This window comes from Ammodytes marinus, assembly GCF_949987685.1.
Source record: "Ammodytes marinus genome assembly, chromosome: 18".
NCBI lineage: Eukaryota > Metazoa > Chordata > Actinopteri > Uranoscopiformes > Ammodytidae > Ammodytes > Ammodytes marinus.
In genome coordinates this window covers 2,309,189-2,323,913 of record NC_137222.1, presented here as the reverse complement: position 1 = coordinate 2,323,913, position 14,725 = coordinate 2,309,189, and the positions used below count along the sequence as shown (strand labels likewise).

At 39.9% G+C, this 14,725-nt stretch overlaps 1 protein-coding gene across 1 annotated transcript in view; it reads left to right on the top strand.

The window, feature by feature from the left end:
* clip1b (CAP-GLY domain containing linker protein 1b) overlaps positions 1–14,469 on the top strand; it is a 43,660-nt gene extending 29,191 nt beyond the window's left edge. The window contains exons 16-22 of the mRNA XM_080046879.1: positions 7,800–7,845; positions 9,948–9,991; positions 10,518–10,623; positions 11,063–11,222; positions 11,733–11,785; positions 12,520–12,632; positions 13,858–14,469. Of these exons, the coding sequence (XP_079903005.1) occupies positions 7,800–7,845; positions 9,948–9,991; positions 10,518–10,623; positions 11,063–11,222; positions 11,733–11,785; positions 12,520–12,632; positions 13,858–14,092 (757 nt within the window). The 3' untranslated portion in view covers positions 14,093–14,469. The remainder of the gene's footprint in view (positions 1–7,799; positions 7,846–9,947; positions 9,992–10,517; positions 10,624–11,062; positions 11,223–11,732; positions 11,786–12,519; positions 12,633–13,857) is intronic.
* Positions 14,470–14,725: the final 256 nt, after the last annotated feature.

Sequence of the window (14,725 nt, the reverse complement as noted above, 5' to 3'; positions counted from 1 at the left end):
GTATACGCCATGTTGGTTTGTCTGTTGTTTGTGTGTTCACTTTTTCAGTTGTGTGTTATCCAAATATCCACAAAGATCCCCCAAAAAAACATGTATTTATACTTACTTACTGTACAATGCTTTACAGTTTAAAATCAAATGGATAAAATACACAAACAAATATACAAGCACAAACAACAGTAAAAGGAAACCATGATGTCAGCAAATCAGCTCCAAATGAAAGTGTGTACCGTCTATGCGACCTACAGTACTACTGGCATATTGTCTACGTGAAAACAGTGGAAAACAGAGAACCTAGATCACTGAAAACATAGCTATTTATACAAATAAAAACTCCAATTTACCTGTATTAATGTTGACAGGTAAAACTTAGGTTATTTTAAACGCTCGTGTCATGACCTCAAGTTTGTGCGACCCACAGTAAGTACTAGTTTTACTTGTGTGTGTGCATGTGTGTGTGTGTGGTGTGTGTGTGTGTGTGTGTGTGCGTGCATGGGTGTCTGCGTGTGTGTGTGTGTGTGTGTGTGTGTGTGTGTGTGTGTGCGTGCATGGGTGTCTGCGTGTGTGTGTGTGTGCGTGTGCGTGTGCGTGTGTGTGTGTGTGTGTGTGTGTGTGTGTGTGTGTCTGTGTCTGTGTCTGTGCGTGTGTGTGTGTGTGTGTGTGTGTGTGTGTGCGCGTGTGTGTGCGTGTGCGCGTGTGACTGTGTGTGTGCATGCATGTGTGGTGTGTGTGTGCGCGTGTGTGTGCGTGCGAGCGTGCATGGAGGTATGTGGTTGTGTGCACATTTGGCATCCGTGCGTGTGTGTGTGTGTGTGTGTGTGTGTGTGTGTGTGCATGCGTGGGTGTGTGCGTGCGTTCATGTGTGTGTGTGTGTTTAATGCTGCAAACGTTTCCCGTGGGGGTCAATCTATCAGCCAATTAAAAATTCCAGTCAGTTCTCTCATTCAGCACAAATAAATGACTGTGCAAAACCTGGACTGGGTTTATATGAACATGTAAAACACAGTGAAATGTTAAACTTGTTAATAAGGTGTTATTATATATATATAAATGAGTTTGTGACTCTCCCGGGAGATGCTTTAACTGGTAAATAAGGTTTAAATTGTCATGTAAAGACCGTTATTAGTGTGAGGAATGTTATTATGTGATAATGGATGTTATGGGGGAGTGGAATACAATGCACAATAGTCATGGTAATATCAGTTGGAAAAACAACAACATACAACAACATATTAATATTTCTAATTCAAATGTTAAAGGTGCTCCGAGGAACTTTGAGTGTTTGTTAATCCTAGCGCCCCCTTTGGACAAAAGCGGTAGTGTTTTTTTACTACGCCAGCTATTGTTTCTGGGTGAGCGTATGTACCCAGCCATGACAAAGGCATTAAGAAAAACTATATAAAGATAGCTTTCTTTTACACTTGTTTGCGGTAACGTGTGATTCATGATCACCAGAGGAAAAACTTGACTGTTTCAGAAATATTTAAAAAGTTCCTCGGAGCAACTTTATATTGAATTTGCCAATTTACGTGTATGAATGTTTACATGTGAAACTTAGTTATTTTTTAAAACGCTTGGGTCATGACCTCAATTTGTGTTTGGCAATTTCGTTATTTACACCTACTGAATATCGTTAGCCTCATCGCATAATTGCCTAAATCATATTTACTCTACTCTACTTTTACTCTACATCTACTCTATTCTACATCTACTCTACTCTACGTCTATTTCGTCTATCGTTTGTGTTGGTCTGGCAGCTACTCTGTAAGGCTTAATTGTTACCAAGCATGGTCGACCTAGCTTTACTACGACATCACTACACCGAGCAGAGTAAAATCAATACAGTTTATTGACTACAATGAATGCACTTTGGTTTTAGTGCGTTTGACATGCCCGGTTTCTGCTTGTTCAAAAAGACACTCAATGTGATCACAAGATTCAAAGTGTGTATTGTCATATGCCACAATAAGAAACATGTTCTCAGTCATACAGTGAAATTCGTCCTTTTGTTTTTTCACAGACTGAATGCCAAGAAAGAAACATGAAAATATACAATATACAAGTAAATGAGAAAAAAAGAAGCAGCAACAATACAGAATATAGAATTTACAAGGAAAATAGAAGAGCAAGAAACTAGGTTAAACAACAAATGTAAGCTAAAATAAAATAAAACGGAATGGTGCAAATCCAAGAAGGTGTGCCTTTGTGCATAACCCAACATGTACCTCTATGGTGTTTGACGTGACGCATTAAAGCTGGGGTATATGATTTCTGATTGGTCAAAGTTAACATGAGCTGTACACTTTGACTAATCAGAGCGAGGCTCCGACTCTCTGTTCTTATTGGCTGTTGGGACTGTCCATTCACTTTGGCACCGACTTTGTTGGTGTAGAGCGTGTCAGGGAGGGACCATAGGGGAGGGACCAAAGAGAACAAGTGGAGCGGTTGAGGTATTTGGATTCGAATCTCTATCCCAACTGCCATTTTCTCCCCAAATCCTCCACCCCAGCTTTAAGATTTGGGCTAAAATCTTATATATCCTCCCATCCCCACATAAGATGAAACATGATGAAGCAAAATGTGACTGTAGGATTTCTGACAACACATTAATTAAAATTGTAAATCTAGCCTGAACAGATTTTGACGCAGAGTCGTTAACGTGACTGTGTTGTGTTTGTGTTTGTGTTCGTATCCCCAGCCTGAAGTCAGGGGCTATTTATAGAGTGTGTGTGTGTGTGTGTGTGTGTGTGTGTGTCTGTGTGTGTGCGTCTGCTTGTGCATAAGTGTGCTTGTGCCTGCCTGCATGTGTGTATGTTTGTGCGTGCGTGCATGCATGCCTGCGTGTGTGTGTCCCAGTATGTGTGTGTGTGTCCCAGTATGTGTGTGTGTTTCACAGTGTGTGTGTGCGTGTTTATGTTTATGTGTGTGTGTTTCACAGTGTGTGTGTGTGCATTCGTGTGTGTACGTATTTGCTTGTGCATGTCATGTGTGTGTTTGTTTATGTGTGTGTGTATGCTTGCGACTGTGTATGATTGATTGTGTGTGTGTGTGTGTGTATGATTGTGTGTGTGTATGATTGTGTGTGTGTGTGTGTGTGTGTGTGTGTGTGTGTATGATTGTGACTGTGTGTGTGTGTGTGTGTACATGTGGAGGTATGTGTTGTGCTTACATCATCCTGCCACACCTCCCCGGGGCTGTGATGTCACAGCTGTACTTCTTTCTGATTGGCTGAAATGATACAGTCATTATTAATAACAGCAGAGGGAGAACAGAAAATCGTCAACAAAAAATGCCTTTTCATCCTAAAAACCACATTCATTCATTCATTCATTCATTCATTCATTCAAGCTTTATTTAATATATATATCATATCATTGAGATAGACAGCAGATCAGTCAGTAAGTCAGTAAAAAAAAAAAAAAATAATAAAAAAAAAAAAAAAAAAACAGCATTAGGATGAGAAAAAGTGTCCAATAAAAAAGTAATAATAAACATTATAAAAAATCACTGTATATGTATAGGTGTGTGTGTGTGTGTGTGTGTGTGTGTGTGTGTGTGTGTGTGTGTGTGTGTGTGTACATCTTGGCAGTTAAACAGCTGTTTGTACTGTCTGTGTTTGTCACAACATTGTTTTTCCTCCTTCCCTTCCGATGTTATGTAACCGCTGCATCTCTCCTCCTTGGACCGCCTGGCTCCAACATGACATCACTGTGTGTGTGTGTGTGTGTGTGTGTGTGTGTGTGTGTGTGTGTGTGTGTGTGTGTGTGTGTGTGTGTGTGTTTGTACCAGTGTGTTTGTGTTTGTACCAGTGTGTGTGTGTGTGTGTGTGTGTGTGTGTGTGTGTGTGTGTGTGTGTGTGTGTCTGTGTCTGTCCCAGTGTGTCTGTGTGTGTGTGTGTGTGTGTGTGTTCCAGTGTGTGTGTGTGTGTGTGTGTGTGTGTGTGTGTGTGTGTCTGTCCCAGTGTGTGTGTGTGTGTGTGTGTGTGTGTGTTTTGAATCAATGTGTCTTTTGTCAGAGAGAAACAGCTCTACACTGTATATTGTTTTTGGTGCAACTCGAAGTCAAATCCTGATTGGCTCCTACTAAAATAAGTTAAAAAAAATATATATATATAGGCCTATATATAGGGGAAGGTGGGGTGATTTGTGCATTTTGGAAGTTGCAAAACCCCTTGTTTCTAGAAAACCGTGGAAGAAATTGGAAATGTGACCACATATTTAAGAAGAGCCATCCATTTGACTCATCCTGTGAAGAAGGGAGACACAAGGAATAAGATATAAGCACATTTAAGCTCAAAAAACTGTGTTTTGCCTTTCAAAGTAAAATTTCCATGATCAAGGTTTTTTGATTATTGTGTCTGAACAATTATAGACACGTTTGAAAACATTTGACACATGTTTTAGTGCTTTGGTATGCTATACTTTGAGTCTATATAGTTAGCACAATGTCAACCCTAAATTGCTGCATCATGCCTATTATCCAAAATTCTGGGGATGGGGTGATTTGTGCGCAAGGGCCTGGGTGAGTTATAAGTAAGTAAGTAAGTAAAATGTATTTATAAAAGCACATTTATGACAGTTTGCACTGTCCAAAGTGCTGTACATAGTGCATTCAGTAGGTAAACAATGAAGGTAAAATAACAATAACCAAAATAAAAGACGTAAAGCCCATACATCCACATAAACACAGATAGTAGTGCAGAGGTAAGTAAGTAGTGCAGAGGTTAATGGGGAGGAAACACCAGGGTGTACATATGGGTTTTGAGCCTTGATTTAAAGGCAGAAATGTAGGGGGAATCACATTTGTCAGGTGGCAGTTGGTTCCACAAGCACGGAGCAACTAGTGCAAAGTACATTTCTGAGAGTTGTGCCAGTGGCATGGCTGTATACGCTGGTCACCAAAAGAAAGTGATTGTCTACAGTAGCTCAGAAGAGGGTGACATCTCAATTCCACTTAACGACACCACTGATGAGAGTTCAGATGGCCAGAAAGATGATGATGGTGACTTTGTCATTGTGACACAATGACGCACAAATCACCCCACTACGTGGGGTGATTTGTGCGACAAGACAACTTTTTTTCCGAAAGCTATATTTCTTAAACAGTTTATTCCAGATCCAAAGTTTTTATTGCCAGGGATGCACAACATCCTGAAATATATGTACATATTTGAGTTGGAGACATAACTGTCAAGGCCTCACTTTAAAATCACTTTGAGTAAAAAGTTGCACAAATCACCCCACCTTCCCCTATAAATAATTAAAATATTATAATATTAATAAATTAATAATTTAAATAAATCTAAATAAATCGGAGAACAAAATACATAAACTATTTATAATAATAATAATAATAATAATAATAATAATAATAATAATAATAATAATAATAATAATAATAATAATAATAAATAAAATAAAATAGAATAATTGAAGATTTTTCCAACATTTCTACTGTATACTCTTTCCATGTGTTTAGCTGCGTGGAAGTTCTGAGACATGAAAAACAATAATAGATCGTAAATGATTCATGAGGTGATTTCACGAGGAGAGAGTTTCATGTACAGAATCTGCTATTCAGCCTTCTACCCTGTGTGTGTGTGTGTGTGTGTGTGTGTGTGTGTGTGTGTGTGTGTGTGTGTGTGTGTGTGTGTGTGTGTGTGTGTGTGTGTGTGTGTGTGTGTGTGTGTGTGTGTGTGTGTGAGAGAGATGGAGAGAGAGAGAGGGAGAGAGACGGAGAGAGAAAAGGCGAGGGAGAGATAGAGGGAGAGATAGAGAGGGAGAGAGAGACAGACAGACAAAGATAGAGAGGGAGAGAGAGAGAAAGAGCGAGGGAGAGAGAGAAAGAGCAAGGGAGAGAGAGACAGGGAGAGAGAGACAGACAGACAGAGAGAGAGAGAGCGAGAGAGCGAGAGAGATAGAGAGGGAGATAAAGAGACAGACAGACAGACAGAGATAGAGAGAGAGAGACAGAGAGAGAGAGAGCGAGGGAGGGAGAGAGAGCGAGGGAGAGATAGAGAGGGAGAGGGAGGGACAGACAGACAGACAGACAGACAGACAGAGAGGAAGACAGAGAGAGAGAGGGAGAGAGAGACAGAGAGAGAGCATTTGAAGCTATACAACCGTGTCAAAATGTAATTATACAGCGAACAGCTAAACGCTCTCACCCAGATGGTGCCTTTGACTTTAGGGATGATATCAGTCACACATCACATCAGAGATCCTTCTCTCTCCGACACTAATCCCCAGAATGACCCACACGGAGCTAATTTCAATTTATACGCTCAGATCCTTTGGTTCCAAGCATCTAAAAATATACATGTTTAAAAATTCCCAGACAACACAACACAACACACACACACGCACACATAAACACATAAACACACAAGCACACACAAAGCCACGCACGCACACACACACACACACACGCACGCACGCACAAGCATGCACACACACACACACACACGCACACACACACACACACGCACGCACACAAAGCCACGCACGCACATAAACACACACACGCACAAGCATGCACACACACACTCACGCACACACACACACACACACACACACACACACACACACACACACACAGTCTAAAATCACAGTACATCTTGACCTAGGATAAGATTACTGTATGTGCTCACATTACACAGTATCAGTGTATTTTCAGTGTGTGTATCTTAGCTTTGCAAACTGTGTTATAAACCGCTGTGTGTGTGTGTGTGTGTGTGTGTGTGTGTGTGTGTGTGTGTGTGTGTGTGTGTGTGTGTGTGTGTGTGTGTGTGTGTGTGTGTGTGTGTGTGTGTGTGTGTGTGTGTGTGTGTGTGTGTGTGTGTGTGTGTGTGTGTGTGTGTGTGTGTGTGTGTGTGTGTTGCTCCAGATGTTAAATCCTTTAAGATGTTTAAAATAGGACGATACACACACACACACACGCACACACGCACGCACGCACACACACACACACACACACACACACACACACGGACAGATGGGCTTTCTGTCCATGAGAATTAGTCTGTAGATTATATTGGTAGAAACACAGCGCATAAAGACAGTGGAATCAACTCCAATCGTGCAAACGGATTTTGGACTTGGTAAATGGTAAATGGACTTGACTTATATAGCGCTTTCTAGCCGATTTTCTCAGCCCCAAAGCGCTTTACATATCTTACCACATTCACCCATTCATACACACACTCATACACCGATGGTAGAAGCTGCCATGCAAGGCGCTCTCTGAACCATCGGGAGCAATTTGGGGTTCAGTGTCTTGCTCAGGGACACTTCGACATGTGGCGGGGAGACGGGGGATCGAACCTCCGACCCTGCACTCCAGAGACTTGTATCATACAAGTCAAAAATCAGTTTGTGCTTTTAAAATGCAAACAAAGAATAAACTGACTAGAATATATTTTAAAGCTATAGTGCGTAATAATCTCCTATAAATGAATGTGGGTGACATTCAAGCGATCGCCAAACGAGTTCACACAACTGGTGCAGGAGCTCAGAAAAATCCCCAAGAAGAGCCCAAGAAATGTTTCAGTTGTTGATTCTACTGCTAAGAAAAAAAAACCTGGAGGTACAGCAGAAGGTATAAAATCCATGTGCCATCACTGAAGGCTTTACCTCATGTAGATGCACCGACAGTGTTGTTGTAATTACTCAGAATTCCTCATGGGGGCAGACAGAAGTTACACACTAGAGCTTTAAATTGTTTTATATTCATACTGTATATACATATATTTGTGTGTTTATTGACGTCACATTTCCTTTTTCTTTCTTTCTCCTTCACAGTGAGAAGCTGAAACTGGCATCACACAAGTCACAGCATCTTGAGGAGGTAAGCTATATTCAGCTCTGGGAAAAATTAAGAGACCACTCCAAATGTTCAGTGTCTCTCGTTTTACTATTTATAGGCATATGTTTGAGTAGAATGAACATTTTGGTTTTATACTATAAACTACTGACAACATTTCTACCAAATTCAAATACATTTTTTGTCATTTAGAGCATTTTCAATAAGTAATGTAGAGATGATGAAGATTTAAGAAAAATCCAGACTGGTCTCTTAATTTTTTCCGGAGCTGTATACTTATTATATCATATCTATTGCATAATTTATCCTATATATTATATTATTATGTAATGGATAGCTGTCATCTTATTATAGACCAGACCTGGTTTAGTTATATACTAATATATTTAGTTACTAATATACATCATATACAGCCCTGGAAAAAATAAGAGACCAGTCTGGATTTTTCTTAAATCTTTATCTCTACATTACTTATTTAAAATGCTCTAAATGACAATGTTTTTATTTTGAATTTGGTAGGAATGTTGTCAGTAGTTTATATTATAAAACCAAAATGTTCATTCTACTCAAACATATGCCTCTAAATCAGGGGTGTCCAAACTTTTTTCACTGAGGGCCACATACAGAAAAATCTACGAAGGGCTGGGCCACTTTGCAAAAATAACACATTTATCAGGACATGTAGCTGCTCTGATGTTTAGTTTCATACTGTCTTCGTAAATTGTAATCCTTCTTCACGGCAACACTTTACTTGCACATTAAACAGACACATTCCCCCTCTTGTTAAATGCCATCGATACACCCAGTGTTTTCTGCTTTTGCGTCCAATGTCCAGCTGGGTGAAAATAGTAGCCAGCGGAGATCCCGCCCCTCCAAGGGAGGTCCGGGGGTATGCCCCCCCGGGATTTTTTTTAAAGTTTTTAAAGTGAAATGAATGAATCTGGTGCACTTTGAGAGGGAAATTAAGAGGCTAAAGCTGAAGAATTTTGTATGAAAAAAATGGAGAAACTGTGTCAGATGAATTAGAAGCTATTGGAGAAGGACACATGGATTTTCCATAATAATATTAATTTAAAGGGGCAGTGTGTAATATGACATCATCAAGAAAGTTCTAGAATGCAACGCTCCCTGGGTAACCCCAACCCTTTTGAATAATAACAGAAGCTACAGTGGCCTTCAAGGACAAGAACAATTCTACATTTTAAACAATGCACCTGATGACATTCCAAAAACATGGATTCCTCCATAAGACCTGCCTGTCAAATGTACAAAATGTAGTATTAATATTTGTAATTCTCCGCTCAGGAGGATAATTCAGATTATTGGCAGAGGTGATTTTACACCATTGAGGACATATTTATGAATGAGGACATTGATTTTAGCTAATAAATTACTTAAAATGTTACACAGTGTCCCTTTAAAATAAAATATTATGCAGGGTCCTCTGGGATGGGCTTGGTGCTCTTTTTCTTTTATGGGACATATTTCTCTGTAATATAATGAGTGCATTTATAAAAAAATATTTAAAAATTAAAAGGGCCATATTATATTATATTTTTAAAATGTGCCATGGGCCAATCAATCAGTTTGACACCCCTGCACTAGTGGGTTAACTAGGAAATGCAAAAAAAAAAAAAAATTATATATATTTTTTTTTCAAAGGGCCATATTACATTATATTTTTAAAATCGGCCGCGGGCCAATAAAAAGCGGCCCGCGGGCCGTAGTTTGGACACCCCTGCTCTAAATAGTAAAACACTGAAATAGAGACACTGAACATTTGGAGTGCCCTCTTAATGTTTTCCGGAGCTGTATATTACATCATATATTCTTTATACAATATTATTATGTCATGGATAGCTGTCGTCTTATTATAGACCAGGCCTCCTTAAGTTAGAAAGGAAGGTCTGATTAATGGTATCTGGCATAGGAAGGCTTTACTCCCCACTGTGACTCTTAAAGCTCAGACGGGTTTAGCTTCTATTTTAAATGCCTCTGTGTGTGTGTGTGTGTGTGTGTGTGTGTGTGTGTGTGTGTGTGTGTGTGTGTGTGTGTGTGTGTGTGTGTGTGTGTGTGTGTGTGCGTGTGCGTGTGCGTGTGCGTGTGTGTGTGTGTCTTGCTCCTAGAACAACGAGGACCACATCAGTCAGAAGACAGACATGAAGACGAGGTGAGTAACTGAACACATATGTCGCCTTTGTATTTCAGTTTCCAAATAGTTTTTTTATCACGCGCTAATGTACAAATGTCAGCTAATGGCATTTTCTGTGTCACTCTTTGCATTTTAAATTGTGTCAGATAAAAGAAGGACACAGTTGAAAGACTATTGTGATCAACAGTACTTACTTTAGTATTACCATGTAATCACCTGGTCAATGATCAAATTCCTTCGTGATTTTCTCTACTTATGACATCTATTGCAGTATGTCCGTCCTGGGAGAGGGATCCCTTACTTTTTCGACTCTCCCTGAGATTTCTCCAATTTTTTTTTTTAATCCCGGTAAAGGGTTTTTACTGGGAGTTTTTTCTCAGCCGAGCTAAGGGTGTAAGGGCAGGGTGTCATATTGTATCATATTGTATGAAATGTAAAGCCCACTGAGACAAATGTATTTGTGATTTTGGGCTATACAAATAAAACTGATTTGATTTGATTTGAAAGATCGGCGCTTACTAATTTTTCCATTTTCCCTCTGCAGAGAAACGATATCCAATCAGGACGCAGACGGAGAAATAAACTTCAATAAATCCACCGCGGCCTTAATATCAGACAAAGACAGAGAGCTGGAAACGCTCAGGAATGAGGTAGGGGCACGGGATTTAAAATTTCATAATTTTTGTAAAAACTTCTGAGCTGCTTCAGAAATGTTATTCTTTTTATTTTTTATCCTTTACGTCTCTTTTTAAATGTATTTTTTATTTTATATATTTATTTTTACTCAGACACACACACACACACACACACACACACACACACACACACACACACACGCGCGCAAATTCTTCCCTAAAAAATAAAAAGACATGCAGTGTTGTGTTAATTTATAGTTGTACTGTAAGCGCATATATTAAATTCTCCTGAATGTAAATCTTTTTAGTAGGATTGATTTTTTTTGCTTTATTTTTGTTTTATATTGCTCAATTACTTTGGCAACGTTAGGTTAACTTTTCCATGCCAAAAAAGCCCACTTAAATGGAATTGATTGATCATTATTGACGTGTATTTTTTCGTCCGTCGCTACAGATCGCGGTGCTGCGAGGGGAGAACGCCGTTGCCAAGACGCTACAGTCGGTGGTGGAGACGCTGGAAAGAGACAAATCTCAACTGCAGAGCCGCGTGCTCAATCTGGAGCAAAGGCTCATGGGAAACACGGAGGGAGAGGACAGGGACGCCCCGCCTTCAGGTAAATATTATTGTCCCTGCGTTCCAATCCCCAAACTATCTGCTATTTAGTACGCCAGAAAAAGATTTAGGATGTCCCAATGCATGCAGGTCAATTGTAGTATGCTGAAAATACATAAATGCCCCACTAACTCCAATGGCATTTTGGAGTATTAGTCTTTATTCTTGACGTTTCTCGCAATAATGAAAAAAAATCTTCCTTTTCTGATTTTTCTTTTTCTCTCCTGTGGCCCTAAAACTCTTCTGTACTTTAGTATGTAGTGTAGTAAAAAGAAAGAGTATGTGATTTGGAATGCAGGGATTGCAACACCAGTTTGTAAACGCTGCCACACTGAGAAATACAGAGAGAGTTTTGTGGAGCTGATAAGGCTTTATCAACTTTGTAATCAACTCATTTGGCGATGGCTTGAATGTAACCGACATTTATTTATATGGAAAAAAGTTACGCACTATAGCTTTAACACCTTATCTGTTGGTGAACCTTGTTTTTTCTCTGATTGTATCTCTGCAGGCGACGCAGCTGTGGATCAGCTGAGGGAAGAGAAGGAGTTTGCTGAGGGACAGGTGAGATACAGTTATAACTTGGCAATAATAATGTTTTTTTTTTTAAAACGTTCATGCCAATAAAGCCCATTTTGAATTTGAACTATGGAGCTGCTGTCACAACAGTTTGGCTCTATACCAATTCTGGAGAATTCTATGTTGTCAAAATCAGTGAATATCTCCTCACGACCCTGCTACCTGTCTGTGTGTTGAAAACAAAATCTAGTGTTAATACACAGCCTAGGCTAGCCACAGTTAAATTGTTTTGTATCTTTATTAGCTTGTTGAGTTTTTGATGTATTTGCCCTGTACAATGTGTGCAGTATCGTTGTTTTTGCTTTGCATTTGTTTGACTCGTCATCATTGCAGAAGAGTGTCACTCTCTCACACAACACACACACACACACACACACACACACACACACTCACACACACACACACACACACACACACACACACACACACACACACACACACACTCACTCACTCACTCACTCACTCACTCACTCACTCACTCACTCACTCTCTCACTCTCTCTCACACACACACACACACACACACTCACTCACTCACTCACTCACTCACTCACTCACTCACTCACTCACTCACTCACTCACTCACTCACTCTCTCACACACACACACACACACACACACACACACACACACACACACACACACCTCAATTGATCTCTTTAGTATAAATAAAGGTAAAATGAAAAATACATTTAAATTCCCCGCTGTGTGTCTCCGTCAGATCAACTTCCTGAACAGTGTGATAGTTGATCTTCAGCGGAAGAACGAAGAGCTGAAGATCAAACTGAAGAAACTCGCTCTGTCTGAGTTCAACGGCAACGACAACACGGACGGGTGAGACACATAACGCACAACACTGAAGACATGTTGTCAATCAGAGTTCCCTAGTACCCCCTGGGGGGGCGCCGTGAGTTGTCAGGGCGGGGGGGGGGGGGGGGGGGGGGGCGGGCTGACTTGATTTCCAACTGACAAAAAAATAAAAAATTAAATAAAATGTTTAAGTGCTAGCAAGCGCGGTATGGTCATATCCGCGCGAAATGCCGCGATTTGCAGTAAATAAATGTCCACATGTGTCTCCAAGTGTCTCTGTAGGCTATTTCAAAATAAATCAAGCAAGTAGACTAATGATAACATTAATTAATTATTGGTTATCACATCACAGAAGGCCCATTGGCCTATAATAATAAAAAAACACCACCGTAACTGTGTTTACAGTTTAAAAATGTTTTGAATGAAATGCAAACCTCAGTGAATCATTTGCTCTTGTTTCTCTGTCCTGAGATTCACACAGACTGAGCAGTCTTGTTTAAATGTTACAAATTGAGCTAATAAACTGAACTTTGAATTTTTTTGCTGCAGAAGTTATCTCAGCTAATTTTTGTTATCTAATTTGATAATAAGGTGATTGTATGCAGAATGCTCGTGCCAGAAACTCATACAGTGGTTTTGTACAGATAAATAAATAAATATAGGGGGGGGGGGGCACGAAACAATTTCTGTCCCCTAGGGGGGGCATGACAGAAAATAATTGAGAACCACTGGTTTAAACTATGTCCTTAGAAACCTGTTAAGTAGAGTGCTTTTTTTGTGCTTTTTTTGGCCAAGGCACACCAAAGAAAAAGCCAAAAACTCAAGGCACACCAGTCAGTGTTCAAAATCATTGTACAGTTTGATGCAATAGGCCAAATTGTTTCAAGATCCCATAGTACACCTGGATTTTTCTCAAGTCACACTAGTTCCCTGTAGTGTGAGTATGTGTGGCAGCAGCACAATGTTTATTAAACCTCCCAGTATTCTCTTCTCTCTCTTGTCTCCGGTTTTTATTGATTTTATGTAATATTCAAATTTTTTTAGATTTTGAATTTGGGGTTTAAATAAGCTGTAAGCCATAATAATAATATTAAAAAAAGTATACACTTTACATGTAATCAAGGAGTCTATATAACATATTATTTTCACCTTTTAAGTTGAATTACTGAAATAAATAAACTTTTGCACGATATTCTAATATTTTGAGTTTCACCTGTATATTGAGCTTCCCTCTTCTCTCTCTTCTCAGGTTAACTGACGGTTCCTCTAAGCGCGAGAAGAAATCCACCCCGCGTCTGTTCTGTGATATCTGCGACTGCTTCGACCTTCACGACACAGAGGACTGTCCCACGCAGGCCCAAAGCCCTGACTCTGTCCCCCACACAGCGTACCACGGGACGCCCGGGGGTAACAGGCCCTACTGTGACATCTGTGAGGCCTTTGGGCACGCCACAGAGGCCTGCAATGATGATCAGACCTTTTAGAAGAACAGAAAATAATTTTTACTTTCACATGCATTTAAAAATGTCCCACTTCCCGTTAAAGGTGCAGTGTGTAGTTTTCAGCAGCAAGTTACAAGTCAAGTCTTTAATTCACTGAATAGATTTATACAATAATCTAATCAGAAGGGTTTAAAGGTGCACTGTGCAGTTTCAGAGGAGGGAACTTTTTTTGATACACGGCCCCACTGCGACATCTGTGAGGCATTCGGGCACGCCACAGAATCCTGCAATGATGATCAGACCTTTTAGAAGAAAGAACATTCAACATGTCGCATTTAAAATTTAAAATTTCCCACTTCCCGTTAAAGGTGCAGTGTGTAGTTTCAGGGGGGGGGGGGGTCTGTTTACATTCACAGAGCCTGCAGTTAGTTTAGAAGACATATTTTCTCTACATGTAATTCTTAGTGTGGAATAATTCTATCATCATAAATTCAAAACTAAATTATTCTGAGGAACCTGGAACCAAACGTATAAGATTAGAATGTGTTTGTGAACCAAACTGTGGGCCCTGCTGCTGTAAACAACAACAACAACAGTGAAACAGTAACTTTTAAGGTAGATTTCTTGCTTCAAAAGGTGTTCCAGGGATACTAAGCATTCACACAACTTTTCACA